The 23745-nt window shown below is 41.7% G+C and overlaps 2 protein-coding genes across 10 annotated transcripts in view; one reads left to right on the top strand and one right to left on the bottom strand.

The window, feature by feature from the left end:
• Positions 1-1081: 1081 nt before the first annotated feature.
• On the top strand, positions 1082-17549 carry znf276 (zinc finger protein 276). Of its 5 annotated transcripts, none has more exons than XM_047355182.1 (12): positions 1082-1916; positions 2720-3017; positions 3118-3161; positions 3252-3665; positions 3825-3900; positions 8717-8800; positions 9834-9953; positions 10042-10117; positions 10295-10412; positions 12864-12963; positions 13269-13561; positions 14092-17549. In XM_047355182.1, the coding sequence occupies exons 1-11, from the start codon at positions 1676-1678 to the stop codon at positions 13531-13533; spliced, it is 1836 nt and encodes a 611-aa protein (XP_047211138.1). In that variant the 5' UTR covers positions 1082-1675; the 3' UTR covers positions 13534-13561; positions 14092-17549. The 5 variants fall into 5 exon arrangements, with proteins under 5 accessions (XP_047211138.1, XP_047211147.1, XP_047211118.1 ...); XM_047355191.1 differs by having other exon boundaries at positions 16025-17549; XM_047355172.1 differs by having other exon boundaries at positions 1088-1203; positions 1616-1916; positions 13269-17549.
• A 3978-nt stretch (positions 17550-21527) lies between these two features.
• The window catches only part of LOC124855757 (Fanconi anemia group A protein-like), a 105527-nt gene continuing 103309 nt past the window's right edge, over positions 21528-23745 (bottom strand). For all 5 annotated transcript variants that reach the window (XM_047345845.1, XM_047345854.1, XM_047345820.1 and 2 more), the window contains 3 exons: positions 22087-22228; positions 21917-22015; positions 21528-21803 (listed from right to left, as the gene is read on the bottom strand). In XM_047345845.1, coding sequence (XP_047201801.1) covers positions 21699-21803; positions 21917-22015; positions 22087-22228 — 346 coding nt within the window. In that variant the 3' untranslated portion in view covers positions 21528-21698. The remainder of the gene's footprint in view (positions 21804-21916; positions 22016-22086; positions 22229-23745) is intronic.

Genomic DNA, 23745 nt, shown 5'->3' on the forward strand with positions numbered 1-23745 from the left:
ACACTGTGTGTAGAAATGTTCCTCCATGGATACTTCCAATGCCTAGTATCGACTTACAGCTTGTAGAAGAGAGAATGGGAAAGAAGTGTAAATGATATTGCATGTATGGTAGTAGAATATGTAAAGAGAAGTTATTAAAATGATATGTTATTATTTACTGATGGCTCAAAAGATCCAGGCAATGGACAAGTGGGTCCAGGGGTATTTATACCATAATTTAATGCTGAAATATGTAAAAGACTTAATTATAAACTGTCTGTTTTTACAGTAGAAATAATTGCTATTATCGTAGGGTTACAATGGATAGAGGTAAAACCTGATAGGGCAGTCATTTGTTCAGACTCTACAGCAGCATGAAATACTTTGATTAAAAAAAAAACAGCTAGAAGTACTTTGTTGATGGAAATAATTACATTACTTTTAAAAATCTAAAGAGCTGGACATGATGTACAATTCTGCTGGGTTCCTGCACATGTTGGAGTGGAGGGAAATGAAAAAGTAGATGAGATTGCAAAGAGAGCATTGAACCTTAAAAAATAATGAAATAATAAAAGGAAAAGGTGAGTCTAAATCATTAATAAGAGCAGTGAGGGATATATGGCAGGAGAGGTGGGACACAATATTAAAGGAAGATATTACAGAATACAGAAACTATTTAAGGTGAAAGTCTTTAAAGAAAAGTGCAAAAGAGAAGAAGGGATTTTTTCAAGGTGAAGGTTGGTGAATATTGAATTAAAATTAACTTTTTTTAATGTCAAAGTGTTTCTAATGAATGGGATGTCTGTGGTGTCCCTAAAGATGTAGAACATATTATTTTGAGGTGTAGTAAATATGATTATGGAGTAGGAGTATAATGCAGGATAGGATCTATGAGTTGGGACGAGGATGAAACTTGAAAGAAGTATTAATAATGGAAATATAAATGAATGGTGTAAAGCGTGATTTTTTCATTCAGAATGTAACCTGAACGATACAGCCTGAGATTACACACTCCGGTGCAGTAGGTGGCGATATGCACCTGAAAAGGTTAATTGCGTGTCACCAATGAAATCAGAAACGAAGAAGGAGAAGAAGACGGAAGTATTTCCGGGTTGTATTGTTTACAGTGGGAGCAACTTCCCAGCCGCGAAGTTAGTTTTTATGTTTGAGCGGCTCAAAAAGTAAAACGTGTTCTCCAGGCGCTAGACTTTACGCCTGCCAAAGGTGGGCTTTATTTTCTAGCCTCATACGGCGCAGACTCACTAAAGCTAACCGGGCTAAGCGGCTAACGTCAGCGTCTAGGTTTTCTGACAGTCAGCATGAAGCAGATATCTAAAGTGATGATAAAACATTAAAGCTGCTTCATAATCCTTGCTAAGGAAAACCTACAGAAGCTGGATCATATTAATGGTTATTGTCAGTCACGTCAATGAATTGATCTCCAGAATTACTTTACTGTAATACATCCTCTGAATTATTTTTTTTAGTATTTTTGAAGTATTTGTTTTAAGGAAACCGAGTTCCTTCGAGATCACATTAATGAACGAGCATACTTTCTTTTTCTCTTGTTGAGCCCAGTAGAACAATTAAAAGCAAGTTTTATCTCAGTGGCTCATGGGGGTGTTTCTTCCCACAGTGGAAGGGCAGCAGGACATTATTCAGAAAATCAGGCCCTGAAGGCCCAATTACATAAACCATGAAGAAGAAAGTCCGGCATCTAAAGACCTCATCCCAACAAGCTGGCAGAGTGCAGACAGCAGCAGATGGATGTGAGGAGAAAAAGGCGCCTGGAAGCAGAGAGAAACTCCACAAGACTGCCCCCCCAACCACAGACTGCTTGTGTCCTGAAAATACTGGGATGGACACACACTCAGACCTAAGCATGAAAAAAGATGATGTTGGAAGGAAACATCCAGAGAGCAAGTCCAGATCTTCAGGTGAGTGGTTCAAACATGGAGCTTAATGCAGAGAATGTTTTTTCTCAAAGGTGGAAATCTGGAGAGAAACTGTTGTGTTTTAATGTAAATATTCCCTCTCCCACTTTATACAGCTTGCATCCATCCATAGGTGTTGAGGGATTTTGTGTTTTAGCCCCTTAACATTCACCCCGAAATGTCTAAAAACATGGTTTTAAGACATTGATTTTAACCAAATGGTTGGAGCACACGCAATAGCCTGGTTTCTGTGTCACCGTAGGAAAAAGATTCTTCTTTTTTCTAGCCATCTGGGAGCTTATTGATAACAAAACAAGATGAATAAGAAATGGACACGAGCAACCTTTGACCACTGGAAGAAAATGACAGGGTGTCATAGTTTAAAGACCTCAGAAAAGCAAGCAATTATTAGACAGTCCCATTGTTTGTGGTTATAATCATGTCCCTAACTCTTGATTTTGATTTATCATGAAATAAAAACAGAATCTATTGTATGCGTTTGAATATCAGAAAACAGAAGTTCTGACCTGCTTACCATTGGTCATACCTGACTGATCTCCGGGCAGAGCAGGGCGCTCACTGGTCAGAGGGCTCATGAATGGGAGCCAAGTGGTCAGAGCTGATTACGGGAAATCCGTCAATTTCTCAGGGTGTCACTGGTTTTCGAAGATGATTTAAGTTTTTTTAAACCCACTGCTGTGGAACTGCCTTCTTTGTTGAAAACATTAGTTTGGTACTTTTTAGAACCCTGGGCTGGAAGTGGAGCTAAGATGTGGAAACATGTATGCACCTGTTTTGTCTCCCAGCAGGCAGACTCTCCACTGCTGTCTGTCGTCTCTGCCATGGAAAGTTCTCCGCACGCAGCCTGAGGCATGCCTTTCACAGATGGCCTCAGGATTCCCTGGAAATCTTGGACTCCACCCCCCAGTCGTCCCTCCTGTTCCATACAGACTTCCAAAGCTTGGTTGGTGTCCAGTTGGACCGTGATCCCCAACTTTCAGAGTTTATCTGCAAAAAGTGCCACACCAAGTTCTACAAGTGCTACAACATCTTGATCAGGTTTCTGCAGAGAGTCAACCTACCGCCTGTTGGAAAGGGGAACCGGTGAGGGTCAGAAAATGGAAACATAGCTCAGCGTGTCTTTAAAAGTCTGTTTTCATGAAGCAAAGTGCAGAATCTAAAGCACCGTTTTGTTTGATTTCAGGAAGAACATAAAGTGTCCAAACTCCTCAGCAAACACTGTAGAAAGTAAAAAAAAATCTTTCCTTATTTTGTTTTTGGCCAACACAATCAAACTACTTGCAGGGTGTGTTTACAGATTTTTCTTTTTTCTTTCAGCACCACTGTCCTTCACATCTGACCCAAAGTGCCTCCACAGTCTGGTTACCTGGGCTCACCTTCATGGTGAGGCCTGCCGGTCCTGCCCTGACCTCAAGGAGGTGCTGGAGGGCCAATGTTGGGGTTCAGTGAAGGCTGTGTGGGGCTGTGTTGATGGTCACAGGTACATCATGGACACTCAGAGCACCACTGCTTCTTACCTGGGACACAAAGTGAACTCTAGCAGACGATCTTTAAGGATGGGGAATAATGAGGAATTAATGTCAGAGAAGGAACAGGAACGGTTGGATGAGGAAGAAAACTCTGCTGGAAATAAAAGGTTATTGGATGGAAGTATGAACTCTCTGGTTCAGCGAAGTCTCCCCTCAAGAACGGAACAGAACTTGGTGCCGGATGACTGGACCGGAAGGGAAGGTGAGAGTGTTTCTGCATCATTGGACCTTCAGAGGGTTAGAGCATCACCAGCTCTAACTTGTGGGTCTGAGGCTGAAATTGAGATGTGGTCTTAGAGGGATTTATGATGCAGAGATTTTATTCTTGGATTTGGAGACTGATCCAGTTGGTTTTCCCCAGATTTTCTTGAGGAGGCACTGTCTCCAGCTGCAGCCCCGCTACAGGACCGGACTGCTGACAGCGATCTGTCTGACAGGTTAGACTGAACCACTCAGATTAAACAGGAAACACTAGAATTTATCATTGGTGTCATTGAAGCATTATTTATTTATTTCAAACATATACAAATTTTCTTCATTTACTTTCCGGCTTGCTTGAAAAGGAGCTAAGCAGAAGTATAAACTTATTTGACATACCCTCATATATACACACTGCTCAAAAAATAAAGGGAGCACTTAAATGACACAATATAACAAAAGTTACGTATGTAACTACGGTTCTATGAATCCTGGATGACCGCCAGAGATTCTCTGTCACTCAGAATCCTTGCTTCCGTGAGAAGATTCTGTAGGAACAGAGCCTCGGATGACGTAGGCATATATAGCCTCTGTGGTCATCCGGTGTCACAGGTGGGACTCTGTTGGTGTAATTACTTGAACTGCCCATGCGCAAAGGGAACATTCAGTGCTTTCAGCACCGCCCTCTGGCAGTCAGTAGGGGTGAAATATAACTCCAAGTAAATCCAACTTCTGTGAAATCAAACTGTCCACTTAGGAAGAAACACTGATTGACAATCAATTTCACATCTTGTTGTCCAAATGGAAAAGACAACAGGAGGAAATCTTTGGTGATTATCAAGACACTCAATAAAGGAGTGGTTCTGCAGGTGGGGACCACAGACCACTTCTCAGTACCGATGCTTTCTGGCTGATGTTTTGGTCACTTTTGAATGTTGGTGGTGCTTTCACACTCGTGGTAGCATGAGACGGACTCTACAACCCACACAAGTGGCTCAGGTAGTGCAGCTCATCCAGGATGGCACATCAATGCCAGCTGTGGCAAGAAGGTTTGCTGTGTCTGTCAGCGTAGTGTCCAGAACCTGGAGGCGCTACGATCTGCTGCCTGCAACATCCTTCAGCATGACCAGTTTGGTAGTGGGTCAGTAATGGTGTGGGGTGGCATTTCTTTCCATGAGCTCGCCAGAGGTAGCCTGACTGCCATTAGGTACTGAGATGAGATCTTCAGACCCCTTGTGAGACCATATGCTGGTGCGGTTGGTCCTGGGTTCCTCCTAATGCAGGACAATGCTAGACCTCATGTGGCTGGAGTGTGTCAGCAGTTCCTGCAAGATGAAGACATTGAAGCTATGGACTGGCCCGCCCGTTCCCCAGACCTGAATCTGATTGAGCACATCTGGGACATCATGTCTCGCTCCATCCACCAACGTCACGTTGCACCACAGACTGTCCAGGAGTTGGTGGATGTTTTAGTCCAGGTCTGGGAGGAGATCCCTCAGGAGACCATCCACCGTCTCATCAGGAGCATGCCCAGGAGTTGTAGGGAGGTCATACAGACACGTGGAGGTCACACACAATACTGAGCCTCATTTTGACTTGTTTTAAGGACATTACATCAAAGTTGGATCAGCCTCTAGTGTGTTTTTACACTTTAATTTTGTGTGTGACCCTAAATCCAGGCCTCCATTGGTTTATAAATTTGATTTCCATTGATGATTATTGTGGGATTTTGTTGTCAGAACATTTAACTTTGTACAGAACAAAGTATCTAATGAGAATATTTCATTCATTCAGATCTAGGATGTTATTTGAGTGTTCACTTTATTTGTTTGAGCAGTGTGTATACATATACAGTACAGACCAAAGGTTTGGACACACCTTCTCATTCAAAGAGTTTTCTTTATTTTCATGACTATGAATATTGTAGCTTCACACTGAAGGCATCAAAACTATGAATTAAATCATGTGGAATTAAATACTGAACAAAAAAGTGTGAAACAACTGAAAATATGTCTTATATTCTAGGTTCTTCAAAGTAGCCACCTTTTACTTTGATTACTGCTCCACACACTCTTGGTATTCTGCTGATGAGCTTCAAGAGGTAGTCACCTGAAATGGTTTTCACTTCACAGGTGTGTCCTGTCAGGTTTAATAAGTGGGATTTCAAGCCTTATAAATGGGGTTGGGACCATCAGTTGTGTTGTGCAGGAGGTGGATACAGTACACAGCTGATAGTCCTACTGAATAGACTGTTAGAATTTGTATTATGGCAAGAAAAAAGCAGCTAAGTAAAGAAAAACGAGTGGCCATCATTACTTTAAGAAATGAAGGTCAGTCAGTCCGAACAATTGGGAAAACTTTGAAAGTGTCCCCAAGTGCAGTCGCAAAAACCATCAAGTGCTACAAAGAAACTGGCTCACATGAGGACCGCCCCAGGAAAGGAAGACCAAGAGTCACCTCTGCTGCGGACGATAAGTTCATCCGAGTCACCAGCCTCAGAAATGGCAGGTTAACAGCAGCTCAGATTAGAGAACAGGTCAATGCCACACAGAGTTCTAGCAGCAGACACATCTCTAGAACAACTGTTAAGAGGAGACTGTGTGAATCAGGCCTTCATGGTAAAATAGCTGCTAGGAAACCACTGCTGAGGACAGGCAACAAGCAGAAGAGACTTGTTTGGGCTAAAGAACACAAGGAATGGACATTAGACCAGTGGAAATCTGTGCTTTGGTCTGATGAGTCCAAGTTTGAGATCTTTGGTTCCAACCACCGTGTCTTTGTGCGGCGCAGAAGAGGTGAACGGATGGACTCTACATGCCTGGTTCCCACCGTGAAGCATGGAGGAGGAGGTGTGATGGTGTGGGGGTGCTTTGCTGGTGACACTGTTGGGGATTTGTTCAAAATTGAAGGCATACTGAACCAGCATGGCTACCACAGCATCTTGCAGCAGCATGCTATTCCATCCGGTTTGCGTTTAGTTGGACCATCATTTATTTTTCAACAGGACAATGACCCCAAACACACCTCCAGGCTGTATAAGGACTATTTGACCAAGAAGGAGAGTGATGGGGTGCTGCGCCAGATGACCTGGCCTCCACAGTCACCGGACCTGAACCCAATCGAGATGGTTTGGGGTGAGCTGGACCATAGAGTGAAGGCAGAAGGGCCAACAAGTGCTAAGCATCTCTGGGAACTCCTTCAAGACTGTTGGAAAACCATTTCAGGTGACTACCTCTTGAAGCTCATCAACAGAATACCAAGAGTGTGTGGAGCAGTAATCAAAGCAAAAGGTGGCTACTTTGAAGAACCTAGAATATAAGACATATTTTCAGTTGTTTCACACTTTTTTGTTCAGTATATAATTCCACATGTGTTAATTCATAGTTTTGATGCCTTCAGTGTGAAGCTACAATATTCATAGTCATGAAAATAAAGACAACTGTTTGAATGAGAAGATGTGTCCAAACCTTTGGTATATATATATATATATACACACACATATATATATATATACACACACACACACACATATATACATATATGTATATATGTGTGTGTATATATATATATATATATATATACACACACATATATGTATATATGTGTGTATATATATATATATATATATACACACATATATACATATATGTATATATGTGTGTGTGTGTGTGTATATATATATATATATATATACACACACATATATGTATATATGTGTGTGTGTGTGTGTGTATATATATATATATATATATACACACACATATATACATATATATGTATGTATATATATATATATATATATACACACACACACACACATATATACATATATGTATATATGTGTGTATATATATATATATATATATATATATATATACACACACATATATACATATATGTGTGTGTGTGTGTATATATATATATATATATATACACACACATATATACATATATGTGTGTGTATATATATATATATATATACACACACATATATACATATATGTGTGTGTGTGTGTATATATATATATATATATACACACACATATATGTATATATGTGTGTGTATATATATATATATATACACACACATATATACATATGTGTGCGTGTGTGTGTATATATATATATATATATACACACATGCACACATATATGTATATATGTGTGCATGTGTGTATTTTGATAAGGTGTCTTAGTCTATGAAAATGTGCTACCATTGTATTTTATAAAGGGAGGATATTCTAATTTTGCTTCAAGCAGCTGATTAACCACTCAGCAGTTGGTTGATCCTATGGACAGTTTTAATACTACCTAGATCGATGAAACTGTCAGATACAATATTACCTGTTTACTTGGTCAAAGTTATATTTAACAACATACGTAACTGTTATGGAAGTCGTTTCCGATAGATGGAGCTGACCAGACATGTCATGTCGAAAAATTGGACGAGGCAGCACAGATCATCAGAACACCGGGTCTGTTACAGGGCTTACAAAAGTATTTACACCCCCTTTCACTTTTCCATGTTTTGTCACCTTTCAGCCACAAACCTCCGTGTATTTTTAGGCATTTTATGTAACAGATAAACCTTTCCCTACAACACAAAGATAAATAATAAAGAAAAGAAAATCTGAAAATGTGGTATGAATTTGTATTCAGTCCCCTGAATCAGTACTTTGTAGAGACACCCTTGTCTACAGGTCCAGCTGCAGGTCTTCTGGGTTTTGTCTCCAGCAGCTTTGAACATCTACAGATTGACAGTTTCATGGTCCTTTGTAAAACATCTCAAGCCCAGACAGGCTGGATGGAGAACATCTGAGAACATAAGTTTTCAAGTAATGCCATAGATTCTCCGGGGAATTTAAGTCTGGACTTTGACTAGGCCATTCTAACCAATAAACATGTATGTTTAGGGTGGTTGTCCTAAGCTGTTTCTCAAAACTTCATATAAATATATTCATTTAACTTCAGGTTTTAGAATTCATAAGGAACTAGAAAACTAGAATAAAATGCTTCTGTTTGAAATAAGACTGATAAGACTCTGTGTGTCTTCAGGGGGATCTCAGAGAACGAACTGGAGGAGAAGAAAAGAGGAGACCCATCAGATGATGAGCTGTTTGAGTCATTTCTGAACAAGAAGTATGTTACAAATTTCTTGGGAGAGTTAAAGCCCTCTGACTCACCTTGTCATTATTTATCATAGATGAAGCCAAAATTGAAAAGATGGAAAAGTTGGGACCCCTACGTTGCCTCTAAGTGTCCACTGACATTTGACCCTAAGTTTTTAAGGTAACCTCTTCAAGGTGGGCTCAGTGATATGACCCTTTTAGAATAAAAGAGATTAGAAAGTCTTGATCTGCTAAAGCAAAGAAATGGTGCTATCATTATATTCTAACCATTACTTTTCTAGACTCTCTTTCATTTTCATTTTTTTCTTTCAGCATAAACTAATCTTTATGTTTTGGTTTATGACACTAATTTCTTCTTGAACAAACTGATTAAAATATGTCGTTTGACCTTAATGCTCTTTGTGATATGATGCTTTGCCATATCATCCATACCTACAGTAACTTGTGTCACAATGAATAACTTTAGTGAAACTCCCTTAATAAAGTTTGAAACAAAAATAAGATGATAGAGTAACTGGGTAAAACTGGGGTTCATTGCGTGACGTTAGAAGGTTTTCTCAATGATTCTAGGTGACTCAGGTGTTCCTGTAAGATGTGACGTAGTAATGAACATTTAAAGCTTTCCTAAGGTGAAACCAGGTTGGAGAACCCAGAAGGTTTCATTGGTTTCTTGTCATTTCCTTTTTATGTTATTTGATTAATTGTTAACATTTATTATCAAGGCAACAGTTTTTTTCCCCATCTGCTCATATGAAGTCTTGGCAGGAGATCTGAGTAGACGACTCACTTTGATTACTCAATGACGGATCTTCACAGGTGAAGATGACTTTATCCCTCCTTCAATCTGAGCTCCATGAAACGGCTTTCAGCAGCAGCTGCACCTTCTTGTTTGACTGGTGGTCCTCAGTAGAACTGTGTTAACGTCAGGATGAGGTTCTATCAGATTGAGCAACTGAATAAAAACGCCTTTGGAGCACCTTAAGAAGGAGTGAAGTGATGTTCTTGCTATTTAACTGTCGGTGCACCTCGTCTCCTCCTCCCAGAGCCTCCAGGCTTAACATCACCAACAAGAGGAGGCAGAGTTCAAAGTCCTCGGAAGAACCCAGAGTCCGAAAAAAACCTGGACCCAAACCAGGCTGGAAGAACAAGTTCAAGCCTAAAGGGTGTGTGGAGGTTAAACCAATGATCTCCTTAACGTAATTAGGTTCTGTTCAGCAAAGATTCTTAAAGTACCATTGTGTTGTTTTTAAGAGAGGAGCTTCCAAACATCTACAAGTGTCCATATCAAGGCTGCACTGCTGTCTACAGAGCTCCTGATGGTTTAAAGGTCAGCATGTACCCTTCCTCTGGTCCTTCAAAGCTCCTTCTGCATATCTATTGGTTCTGTTTCCATTTTTTCTAATGCCTTGTAGTCTGAGGCAATAACCCTGTAGGACTGCAGATGTTTGTACCTGGATGAAGGTTCTTGGTAAAAACGGCTGCTATTCTGTTTGTGGCTTTTTAGAAACACATTAAGGAGCATCATGAGGAAATGAGAGAGCGACCCTGCCCTCATCCCGGCTGTAACAAGGTTTTCATGATTGACCGCTACCTGCAGCGACACGTCAAGCTCATCCACACAGGTGAGGTCTGCAGTGAAATCATGCGGTGCTTCTTTATTGTTTCACTCAATAAAATGGGTCATACACTGCCGGTCCCTTCAAAAAAAGCTGCTGATATTTAGTTTGATAACTCACATTCCCTTTGAGCATCGTTTCAGTAGTTATCAACTGTGTGACCTTCTCGCTGTCGTCATTTTGACTGACATTCCATACTGAGTGATATTTTTAAGTCTTTCTTTCTTTGAACTTTGATCAATCTGCTTTGCAGCAAATGAAAACCCAAAATTAAGTTTCTCAGAAAATTACGATCTTACATCAGACCAATAAAAAAAGATATTAATCCAGACGGGACGTTTCTCTGGATACACGATGAACTCCTGGCAGAAGTGGAGGATTGTGTGTTTGTCGATAATGTCAGTCGAGGATGTGGAAGATGTGTATATAATTGGATGTTTGATATCAGGATTTCTGCTTTTTGGAGTCAGCGGTTACCTGGCATATCGAGAAATTCGGAGAATGTCAGCAGCTGTTCTGGCCATTGTAAGGCTGCCTGGCATGTATGATGGGATCTTCAGAGCGATCAGCACTCAGACTGAGATGTTACGTGAGCTGAATCGCAGACTGGATGTGATCCTTAGGATCGCAGGCAGGTTGCGGTTCCTGGACTCAGGGGTGAAATGGGATAAATCTTGGAGAAAGTTGTTCGCTTGGATCTGGCAGAAAGACCAGGAATTTGGCTGTTTGGATTCGCCTTTGAGAAGAACCAGCGAGACTCTCAAGGCTGACGGGAAATTAAGAGTCAGTTTAACCCAAATAATTATTGTGGCCGGTTGATGAACCTTCCAACGTACCATCAAGGACAATGGCCTCTGTGACAGTGCTTCATGGACTTACTGCACACACACACATGATCAAGATAAACATATGCACCCCTCACACCACCTTCACCGTTCCCGGCATGATGTTGTTTTGTCAACTTGTTGCTTCTTTGTTCTGAGGTTTTTTACAATCTCAAACTGTATCCTGTTAAGGATAAAGTGTGAAATATGATTTATTTCCCTCTACTTTCCTAATGTGGCCTCTTTTCTCATCTAACAAGGGCAGCGCCTGTGAGTGGGCAGCAAAGTCTCGGTGACCCGTCCCCCCTTTGTCTTGTGTCATGATGTATGTTTGGATGGGTTGTACTGGACTTCTAATGTCCCCTCAGGGATCAATAAAGTATCTTTGAATTGAATTGAGTTTCACTTAGTGTCGTCCATATTTTATCCCCTTCACCTAATCAACATGAAACTGTGACAGATAACATGATGGTCTAAGACAGTTTCCAGTTCTGAGTGCTTTGGCTGGAGGGTGTGGCTGTGGTGGTGTGGCGAAGTCTGACGTCATGCCATGGCCTTACATTTGGCTCTAAAATACACATGCATGGTCCGATTTACTCTAAACTGAATATGGTTGATCTTTGTCAACCCACAGATCACTGTAAGTGCTCTATCTCCCTTATAAATCTTCAGATACACACCAGATCTGGTATGCGTCATTGTTGATCAATGCTGAACATGTTGACATTGTCAGTTGATGACATCATTTTAGCCCCGCCCACTAACAAACAAGTCAGTGCAGCTTCCATTGGGAACGTCGGATTTCTGCCAAATTTGAAATGCTTCTCGCCAGAGCAGAACTTGGCATGACCGAGGATCATATAAAACGTCGTTCACAGTGCCACCTAGTGGCAATGAGGAGAAATGAGCGGTGGGTTCATCGATGGCGTGGAGGGGGTGATCCGTCGCCTAGCGGCGCTGAGCAGCCAAGGCCACCCAATGCTGCTTGCAGCTTTAATTATTTACTCTACTTTCATCTTAAACAAATGTGTCTCCTGTAATTTTATATTTTGCTTTTTTATTAACCAAGTTTGTATGATGCCCATAGCTGTTTTATATTTGTGTTTATATTTCATTAAAAATAATGTTTCCAAAAAATAAAACATGTCATGTTGGTCCCAGTCTCTCTCACTGGCTGTCAGCAGTTGGGTCGATATCCAGATTCTAATGCGTGTTTGACTGAGAGTGAAGTCCGATCGGGTCGGTTCCCTGCTGACACTCCCCAACTACAGCAGACTTTCCCGACTGGGGATTGGGCATAAAATCCTGTCATGTTCAACTGGTGATGGCAGCTTGTAAATGCCATCATTATTATCAATATTTAATGGTTTTATTTGTTGTACTGGTGCAACCGTTCTGACATATTTCAGTTTAATCTAAACATGTTAAGACATAACAGACCATAATGAATGAAGTTTTAATGTTTATTGTAAAGTTTCATGCTACATGTTTTTTTTAACATAATTAACGAATAAAAGTTTTTTCCTGTAGTGGTTTGATTTTTATGTACTGTTTTTAGAAATTGTTGGAAATATGCTTTATGTGTTACAGACTGCACTTAAAAACCAACCTGCTGGTTTGTTTGTGTTTTCAGAGGAGAGGAACTATATTTGTGACCAGTGTGGTCAGACCTTCAAACAGAGGAAACATCTGTCAGTTCATCAGATGAGACATTCAGGAGCCAAACCGCTGCAGTAAGTTCTGATGGCGCTGCTTTACTATGACCTCAGGGTTCCTACATTCTGGAGAAGACTGGAACTGAAGTTTTAGACTTTTCTAGACTGTTTTCTCTGTGACATTGTCTACATGATAAATAACTAAATTGCTCCAAACACAACACCGTTTATGCTGTTTTAGTCAAAACCACCATTCAAGTGTCTTTTTAGCAGATTTCATATTTAATGCTAAACCTACAGATAAAAGTGTGAACCAGAAGCACATTTTCCTGAACATAAATGGTGAACACACAGTAAAAAGTATTCTGATTGCTCCTCTTCAGATGTGAGGTGTGTGGATTCCAGTGTCGCCAGAGAGCGTCACTGAAGTACCACATGACCAAGCACAAGGCTGAAGCGGACCTGGAGTTTGAGTGCCTGAGGTGCAGCAAGCGCTTCGAGAAAGCCCACAACCTGAACGTCCACATGTCCATGGTCCACCCGCTGATTCAGGCCGAGGTTCTGAGAAGTGGCAACAAGGAGCAACATACAGATCTGCAGACAATCAGTCTGACTGGGGAGGTGGTCCAGCAGGACCAGGACAGATGACAGCAAGGAGTTCTGGTTTGCCTCAGAGGTACAAAGACCCACTCCAGATCTTCAGTTTGGCTTCGTTCTCTCAAACACCAACATGATGTTGCTACAAAGTGAGCTGCTTTATTACAAAGTTTCGGTTCAGCAGAGGTCCCCTGATAGGTAGGGTTAAAATGCCGTTGCTAGACCCGTCCAGTGCAACCAGCTGCATACCGAAGTCATCTGTTCAGTCAGTAGAGACCAGCTGGATGCATCTTACATTATGCATGAACCGTAGCAGAAATTATTTAAGAATAATCATATTGATTATGAGAAACCTTCATTTTCCTGACACGTTTCTTTTGTTAACAATGGTAACCGTACTCTGAGTTAGAGGTCGACCGATGGAGCTTCTTATTACCGATATTTAAAGCTCAGGGTGGCCGATATTTCAGGCTGATTCGGTTTCTTTTATTTGGTTGTATGAATTTGTTTTATCTCTCGTTGTTTGCTAGCTTTTTCTTTCCCATGAAACCAGTGCAGTAGTTGGTTGAAGTATTCTTGATCCTTTTCTAATTCTATGAATCTTTTCAGCTCCCATCCTTACAACATACCCTGTATGAGGAGAACATCACACTGATTAGGACTCACTGATTACTGTGAAGCTCAGAGCTCAGCTCCCTTATAAAAACAGGTCAGTACCTGAAACTAATTGCCCTTATGAGGCCCACTGTGATCTCCAGCGCCAGTCCAGAATAATCAGCAGCAGTTTCTCCACCATTGTTAAAGGGGACTTATGATACAAAATCCAATTTTTTAGCCTTTAAATACATTTTGTTGCGTACTAGAAGTGCAGAAAAGTTTAATTTAGTCTCTCCATGTGCTACAGATATCTTTGCATTCTGTTTGGGTCATATTTTTCAGGCCATTCAGTTTTCTCTCTCATCCATTACATTTTTACAACTGTTACATCACAATATTTGCTGCTGAACAGCTAAATAAGGTCATGGACTTCTAGCTGATCAATGTTGCTTATCTGCCAGATTTATTTTTCGCTTTGATTTTGTAGTCCAAGCTCAAGTATGCTTAAGCTGAAGGAGGAAAAGTTCGGTTCGGTTGTTAGGTGTATTAACCCACACAATTCATTGCACCGTCCTCCAGCATCAGAACCTGTTCAGAGTTCCCTGTTAAATTTTGTTTTTCATGGAAATGTTCCCACATTAGTCGGGAAATTCCTCTTCGTCTGCGTGAAGCTCTTCAAGGACAAGTTCTTCATCAACCTCCTCCAGTATCAAGAAGGATTTGCTGAAAGACTTCATCTGATTAAGGGGTCGGTTCCTTCTGTCTATGGAAACGATGAACACAACAAAGCAGGAAGCTGCAAATAACACTTAAATGACAACAAACTTTATTTTAGACATGAATTTATTGTGTTGATGTGACGTCCTGGCCGTGGTTCTGATAGCAGCAGCATCGGGTCTTCTGCTGATGTTAGTGCTGCTTTTAGCTCCTGGAGGACAGAAATGTACTACGTAATTTAATAATATTATTATTACATAAACAAGTTTCATTGTTTTTGATATTTTTCTCTTGTTTCTGCACTGCTAGATAATCATGTCTGTTATCAAACTACAAAAATGTCCAAACAGGTTAAAGTGCAGCACTCTTTGACCTGTAGGGGGGCGGGGTGTAAAGGGCCTCAGGAGCATTTAAAGAGACGGCACCAAAACGAGTTGCTCTCAGACGTTCCTCAGAACAGGTAAAAGAGGAGCCTGAGGAGCTACAAGAACAAGGAGTTCAGACCAAAGCTTTGAGGTTCCACTTTATATAGACCACAGCTGGATGATTTAAGGTGAAAAGAAGGATTTAAAAGCATCATTTCTCCCCTTTAAGGACAGCGGTTCTGTGGATGTGCAGCAGATGGGCTGCATGGCAGTGTGTGTGGGGGAGTCGGCCAATAGCGGCACCACATAGCAGAGCACACCTTGTACTTTATCAAATAACTATAAATGGCATTCATTAAAAGAAAGTCTGTTTTCACTGGTAGTTCTGATGTTTTTAAAAGGTCAGCTCATAGATCAGTTACGGCTGTCCTCTGTAGCTCTGACAGATAGGAAGGCACCCTGAAGGTCACCATGTCAACACAGCAGTACCACTGTGCTGCACAGAGATACACACAAAAAGTTTTTGGATATTTGGCTTCCAGGTGAAATTTCAGGGGGAACCTAAAATGCACTATAACCTTTGCAGGTGAACTTAATGTGACCTTATCTAAACTTTTAAGGCACATCCAGTTTGGCAGCAAAATTCACAACAGGTGTTTGATCCATTAATTGATCGATACATTTTCTGGCTCAGTCAGAGTTGGTATCTAAACGATCTTCTTCGTCATGCTGTTCAAATTCTAACACCATGAGACAAGCAAGACACCTAACAGCTGATCAACAGAACCTCACCATAAACAGGATGTTCTCAGTGGACATCGTTTGGCCACATCCCACACTGATGACCTCTTCATTGTGAACAGGGTCCCGTGGAACCGGATGATGGCTGCCACTCAACTCCAAGCAGATTGAGTGATCTGCACTTTCTCCAGACCTGAATCGCATAGAAAACCTATGGGATCAGCTGAATCACCGTCAAGAGGCTTGTAACTCTGTACCCCAGAACGAACGGCCGTCCTTCAAGAAGAGTGGGATGCCATGTGTCTGGGGATGGGTACCAAATTCGGTACTTTTGTAGGTACCGACCAAAATCCGTCTGTGCTACAGCATACCGATTCATGTAAAATCAACTGGTCCCATGTTTCGGTACCTAAACCCAAACATTGTGACACTAAGGGAGTGGAAGAATGGGCGATCTTCCATGCTGGACATGAACGCAGCATTGCACGCACAAGAACGTAATCAAGTCAGCAGCCGCTGGTACCGTCGTCAAAGCATGGCTCCACTTGTCAAATGTGATGCGGATTACACTCGCTGCAATATTTGTGACGCGAAGTGCAAGGCCAGTGGTGGGAATGCTTCTAATCTGAGGAAACACCTGGTGAAGCACAAGATTTTTCTCAAGGCCTGAGATCTACGGCTACAACGCCTGCATTTGGCACCATCAGCATGCCAGAGATGTTTCAATACAAGCTGCTGGACACTGCTTTGATATATTCATTCAAGTTTATAAATTGAAATGTTTTGAGATTTTATTATTAAACAAACATTTATTACCACATAAACACACACAAAAGTACCAAAAACTGGTACCGATTCCCACGTATCGATTCAAATGAGGAAGGTACCCATCCCTACATGTGTCAGCAGTCAATAAATCTGCTAGTGAACAGCAAGAGACCTCATCAAGCTGGAGTCTCTTGACACGTTATTGATACATTGTTGGTTTCAATACAGTTTGGTATGAGGAAATCATCAGTGCATGTTTCTACTTAAATGCCCACCATATAATATCACTGTAGTGGGAACTTTTTACATTTTCTATAAATTTACCCTAAAAGCCAAATGTCCTCAACTTTTGTGAGTTGTGTATGAGTGTTTAAGTACAGCTAAGTGTACACCGTCAGGACCGATCGTGATACTTAAAAAAAGAGACCATTTATTCGGCCCATTTATAAGCAGGTCAATAATACTGGTTGACCTTTAGATGGAGTCAATCCAGCTGGCCAAATATGTTATCAACAAGCCAGCTTTACTTGAAAATTATTACCCCACCATCCCGGTGAAGTTCATTTTAGGTTGGACGTTGCATATTTGCGCTCTGCGGATTCAGCGGCGTCTTTGGGCCGGGTTACTTTCTAATATTTTTTTATATTAAAATTTGCCATTTTTCTTCAATAGCTTGAAGTCATGTGACCAATTGACACAAAATCAGTCTTAAATCAGCCTACTATACTGGAAGGAGGAGGCACACTCATTTTCTGATTTAAATGCATTTTCTACTTTTTATGAATTTTTTATATTAAAATGCACCATTTTTCTTCAAAAATGTCTCTGCATGTTCTGACCAGCACCAGCTTTTCCAAAATAAATGAACTATTGAGTAAATTTTGAGATGTGCAGGTTTTTACGTTTCTGCCACCAATGACAACTATTTTGATATCATTTTCCATTGAATAATTTCTAAAAACAATCCAAATGTTGTGAGAGCAGCCGAAATTTTAAAAACCCACCCAAAGCTATTTTTTCCAGCCCAATGTGTTCAAAATAAGTCTGAGTGGGGGAAAACCAGTCCAGTCTGGCAAATTGCACAGTACTAAACAGTTTACCCCAATCCCATAAAGAAAACACTAATCAACAACAATTAACATGCTGGAGTATAATATAGGTCCTTCTCACAAAATTAGCATATTTCATCCGACCAATAAAAGAAAAGTGTTTTTAATACAAAAAACGTCAACCTTCAAATAATCATGTACAGTTATGCACTCAATACTTGGTCGGGAATCCTTTTGCAGAAATGACTGCTTCAATGCGGCGTGGCATGGAGGCAATCAGCCTGTGGCACTGCTGAGGTCTTATGGAGGCCCAGGATGCTTCGATAGCGGCCTTTAGCTCATCCAGAGTGTTGGGTCTTGAGTCTCTCAATGTTCTCTTCACAATATCCCACAGATTCTCTATGGGGTTCAGGTCAGGAGAGTTGGCAGGCCAATTGAGCACAGTGATACCATGGTCAGTAAACCATTTACCAGTGGTTTTGGCACTGTGAGCAGGTGCCAGGTCGTGCTGAAAAATGAAATCTTCATCTCCATAAAGCTTTTCAGCAGATGGAAGCATGAAGTGCTCCAAAATCTCCTGATAGCTAGCTGCATTGACCCTGCCCTTGATAAAACACAGTGGACCAACACCAGCAGCTGACACGGCACCCCAGACCATCACTGACTGTGGGTACTTGACACTGGACTTCTGGCATTTTGGCATTTCCTTCTCCCCAGTCTTCCTCCAGACTCTGGCACCTTGATTTCTGAATGACATGCAGAATTTGCTTTCATCCGAAAAACGTACTTTGGACCACTGAGCAACAGTCCAGTGCTGCTTCTCTGTAGCCCAGGTCAGGCGCTTCTGCTGCTGTTTCTGGTTCAAAAGTGGCTTGACCTGGGGAATGCGGCACCTGTAGCCCATTTCCTGCACACGCCTGTGCACGGTGGCTCTGGATGTTTCTACTCCAGACTCAGTCCACTGCTTCCGCAGGTCCCCCAAGGTCTGGAATCGGCCCTTCTCCACAATCTTCCTCAGGGTCCTGTCACCTCTTCTCGTTGTGCAGCGTTTTCTGCCACACTTTTTCCTTCCCACAGACTTCCCACTGAGGTGCCTTGATACAGCACTCTGGGAACAGCCTATTCGTTCAGAAATGTCTTTCTGTGTCTTACCCTCTTGCTTGAGGGTGTCAATAGTGGCCTTCTGGACAGCAGTCAGGTCGGCAGTCTTACCCATGATTGGGGTTTTGAGTGATAAACCAGGCTGGGAGTTTTAAAGGCCTCAGGAATCTTTTGCAGGTGTTTAGAGTTAACTCGTTGATTCAGATGATTAGGTTCATAGCTCGTTTAGAGACCCTTTTAATAATATGCTAATTTTGTGAGATAGGAATTTTGGGTTTTCATGAGCTGTATGCCAAAATCATCCGTATTAAGACAATAAAAGACCTGAAATATTTCAGTTAGTGTGCAATGAATCTAAAATATATGAATGTTAAATTTTCATCATGACATTATGGAAAATAATGAACTTTATCACAATATGCTAATATTTTGAGAAGGACCTGTATGTACGCATGACGATGCCACCTGCCCCCTCATATATGCTTGCCTAGAACCGGCCCTGTTGGCTAGTCTCAGATTTGGCTTCTTCTTTGCTACCGAACCAAGAATGCCAGCATCCCAAGTCGTCTCTTGACTGTTGAGACTGCTGTTGTTGATGAAGCTGCCAATTGAGGACCTGTGAGGCGTCTGTTTCTCAAACATGAGACTCTGATGTGCTTTATCCTCTTGCTCAGTTGTGCACCGGGGCCTCACATTTCTCCTATTGTGGTTAGAGCCAGTTTGTGCTTTTTTTTTTTTTTTTCAAGTGAGTAGTACACCATTGTGTGAGATCTTCGGTTTGTTGGCAGTTTCTCTCCTGGAATACCCTCATTCCTCACAACATGAATAGAATGACGTGTTTCGGTTGAAAGTTATTTTTTTCTGCTGATGCTCCAGATACACAATTAGCCAAATGAAGACCAATTTTATGGCTTCTATACTCATTAGTACAGTTTCAGCTGTGCTAACATGATTGCACACGACTTTTTTAAATGATCAGTTAGACATGATACACTTGGACTGGTTGTCAGAATGTGCCACTGGAACACCGACGTAATTGTTGTAGACCAATGGAAATATTACAAAAAAGAACAACTGTATCCTGCTATATTGGTCATTTACCACATTAATATTCTCTAGACTGTATTTCATAATAATTCAATGTTATTTTAACTGAAGAACGTTGAGCTTTTTAATGAAAAGGAGGACATTTCTAGGTGACCCCAAACTTCTGAACGGTAGTGTATTTTCACCTAAATTAAAGACAACAGTGTTCAGGATAAATGAGATGTTGACGAGATGTTTTCATGTCAATAAACCTAAAAATATCAGTTCATTTGTAAACAACAAATGCTTTCTGAAAAGTTAAAAATGCAATAGAAAAAAAGTTCATCACCATTTAAATCCTTTTTCTTTTGTCTTTCAAAGTTGAGACTGTTTGGAGGGTATACAAGTGTGAATGAGTTAGATCGGGTGCTGAAACATCTTTGTCTAGTTGGGTGCGTTGTCTTGGTTGTGCCTCTGGGATTTATCGTTTTACTTGTAAATCCAAACCATTCTTCATATTTTTATCAAGAATGTGCTGGTCTATTTCTCCATCCATCCTTCCTTCAGTTATATAAAGTGTGCCAGAACCATATGCAGTGAGACAGCCCACTCACTACACGGTGTCCCCACCCCTCAAACTTCACTTTTAGCATGGGATTTTTTGGGTGATGTGCAGAACTGTTCTCCCTTCAAACATGTTGTGAGTTCAGCTTTGGTCTCATCTGATCAGACCATATTTTCCTAGCGTTCCACTGGTTTCTCCAGATCTTCTACTGCAAACTTTAAACAAGATTAACATGCTTTTTCTTCAGCAGTGGAGTCTTGTGCAGTGAGTGTACCTACAGGTCATTGAGATTGAGTGCATTACTTAATGTTTTCATGGGAAAAACTGTACCCGCTATTTCCAGGTTTCCTGAAGCTCTCAAGTCTTCTTGATTCCTCTACCACTCTTCAGTTAGAAATCTTACAAGGAGCACCAGGTCATGGCTGATTTATAGTGAAAGGATGTTCTTTCCACTTCTGGATTATGGCTCCAACAGGGCTCATTGGAACATTCAGAAGTTGGAAGAAGAAATGCTGCTGGAACCACTGCTATTAGTATGTTCTGAAACTTTCTGGTGAAGGTAAGGTCCCGTTGATTTTACCAATCGTACAAATCTGTGCAATTCATGGTTAATGGGAAACCTTCCTATAGGCCATCAGTTAATAAACCAGCTAATACTGATTTGCATATATTGATCTGTTTAGCAATTATTCCTTCTACCATTTCACTTCATCACACATGACTCCATTTAAGGATGGATTTGTGTGTTTGTGGATTACTGTTGTTGTTCCTGTTTCAGCCAACAGGGGGTGTCTTTTTTTCTCTCTCATCAAACCTCACTAATCCAATGCCTTTACAGCAGAGCTTCAGTACTTGGCTGGCACTGATTATTTAAATGTACAAGACTTAAAAAAATTGTGGATTTTATGTTCAAACTTGAAGATAAATAGTGTTTAAGGTTTTAGAACAGCTGGTCAGACAAAATGTTAAAAATTTGTGATGCTAAATATTCACTGATGCATTGGGAGGCACTGTACTCCGTTTCAACACACCAAATACAGCCGTTTAGTTCCAATAATTTGATGTTGAAGCCCTTGTGTGAGCTGCAGGAAGAATCATTCCTAAGAAAATGCAAAGTTTAAGTATTGACTGTTTTTATTAAGTTATTACCATGTAATGTAGCAACAAAAGGGCTTTTCGTGTACATTTGTGTTCTGCAGAAAAAATAAAATAAAATGTTTTTGTTAAATGAAGCCGACTGCTGCCGTTTGATGTTCAGCATCAGATCACATGTTTCTGGTCAGTCTATCACCATTGAAGAAAGTCCACCTCAGGGCTGAGACTGTGAGGGTCCAGGTGAACCGAAAGAGCTGCAGCCAATTCTGGGTCTAGGTCTGCACACTGACACTCCAGCTAGACTCATAAACCCACCAAGACAAAGACCAGACAGGAAGAAGGGATGAAGGTGAGTCAGTGTTGTGAAAGCAGGATAAATGGGATGCAGGTGTTGATGTAGAATGGGCTACCTGTCTGAGCTGGCTGGAGGATAGTGCTGCCGGAGGTGCCTGCGAAATCAAACTCATGACAAATTGTTTGGTGTCCTTCAGAATCTGGGAGGGTTCCACCTGAAGAACACAGATCCAGAGTTAGTATTGTTTCAATCATTCTGCATGGACAGATATAGAACCACCTTCACCTTCTTCTCAGGTAGTGCTGTGTACGTGTCTCCTGCCAGGAAGAGCTGCAGCACAGAGAGGTACCAGAGGATGGCATTATGGAGGAACCCTGGACAACACAGAGCCTTCTGGAGGAACTCGGCGCTTTGCAGCAGCAGCAAACTAAAAACATGCAGGGCAGAAATGTACGCATCTTGCAAAGCACAAAAGCGCAAAATACACTGACGAGCGTGAAGAAAGGTTCTCATCTTTTAGTTTCTACAAACAAAACCACCTACATTCTTGGGGAAAAGACCGCACACCCACTTTATAAATTTATTTTTATAGTTTTCACGTTCAAATTTCATACTTTTCCAAACTGAGATCTCCAAAATTCTCCGTCGTCAGTTTTTACAGATAAAGACAACATGAATTTTGGCAGACGTTTGCACAGCTCTCAGGATTTAAAAATGGACCCTGAAGATGGATGGATGAAAGATAAAAGACCAAGATCATTAAGTACCAAAATTATAAAGCACACATGTATGACCAAGAAACTAAAAACCCAGTTCTACAGGTTTCTACATTTTAACCAATCTCGTACTCGTCGTCTTCCTCTTTATCCAGGACCGGGTCGCGGGGGCAGCAGACTCAGCAGAGATGCCCAGACGTCCCTCTCTCCAGACAACCTCCTCCAGTTCCTCCAGGGGGAGCCCAAGGTGTTCCCAGGCCAGCCAAGAGACATAGTCCCTCCAGCGTGTCCTGGGCCTCCTCCCAGTGGGACGTGCCTGGAACACCTCCTGAGGAAGGCGTCCAGGAGGCATCCGGTCGGTATAGATGTCCAAGCCACCTCAACTGGCTCCTCTCGATGTGGAGGAGCAGCGGCTCTACTCCGAGCCCCTCCCGGATGGCCGAGCTCCTCACCCTATCTCTAAGGGAGTGCCCGGCCACCCTACGGAGGAAGCTCATTTCAGCCGCTTGTATCCGGGATCTCGTTCTTTCGGTCATGACCCAAAGTTCATGGCCATAGGTGAAGGTAGGAACGTAGACCGACTGGTAAATTGAGAGCTTTGCTTTTCGGCTCAGCTCTCTCTTCACCACAATGGACCGGCACAGCGCCCCCATTACCGCGGCAGCCGCACCGATCCGTCTGTCGATCTCCCGCTCCATTCTTCCCTCACTCGTGAACAAGACCCCGAGATACTTAAACTCCTCCACTTGAGGCAGGAACTCCCCTCCAACCTGAAGAGGACAAGCCACCCTTATCCGGTCGAATACCATGACCTCGGACTCGGAGGAGCTGATCTTCATCCCAGCCGCTTCACACTCGGCTGTGAACCGCCACAGCGCCTGCTGTAGGTCTTGGCTAGAGGGGGCCAGCAGGACCCCGTCATCCGCAAAAAGAAGAGACGAAATCCACTGGTCCCCAAACCAGACCCCCTCCGGCCCTTGGCTGCGCCTAGAAATCCTGTCCATAAAAGTTATGAACAGGACCGGTGACAAAGTGCAGTCTGTTCTTTTCAATTCAGAATTTCCAGAATTCTGTCACATCGTGGCCCATTTTTAAACCAGCTTCACTAAACAATTAACTTTAAATGTAGTGAAACAGAACTAAACTGTAAGTAAAGCATTTAGGAAGCAGAATGCAGCACATTAAAATGTTTTTCTCATGATTGTATAATCTAAAAGCTGCATGCTTT

The sequence above is a fragment of the Girardinichthys multiradiatus genome, chromosome 2, assembly GCF_021462225.1.
Source record: "Girardinichthys multiradiatus isolate DD_20200921_A chromosome 2, DD_fGirMul_XY1, whole genome shotgun sequence".
Taxonomy (NCBI): domain Eukaryota; kingdom Metazoa; phylum Chordata; class Actinopteri; order Cyprinodontiformes; family Goodeidae; genus Girardinichthys; species Girardinichthys multiradiatus.

Excerpts from the sequence above, each read along its gene's own strand:
- znf276 (XM_047355162.1), top strand. The coding sequence starts at position 1,676 with ATGAAGAAGAAAGTCCGGCATCTAAAGACCTCATCCCAACAAGCTGGC. Across the intron at positions 3,666-3,824 it reads TGACTGGACCGGAAGGGAAG|ATTTTCTTGAGGAGGCACTG; the intron begins GTGAGAGTGTTT and ends GGTTTTCCCCAG. Across the intron at positions 8,801-9,833 it reads GAGTCATTTCTGAACAAGAA|AGCCTCCAGGCTTAACATCA; the intron begins GTATGTTACAAA and ends TCCTCCTCCCAG.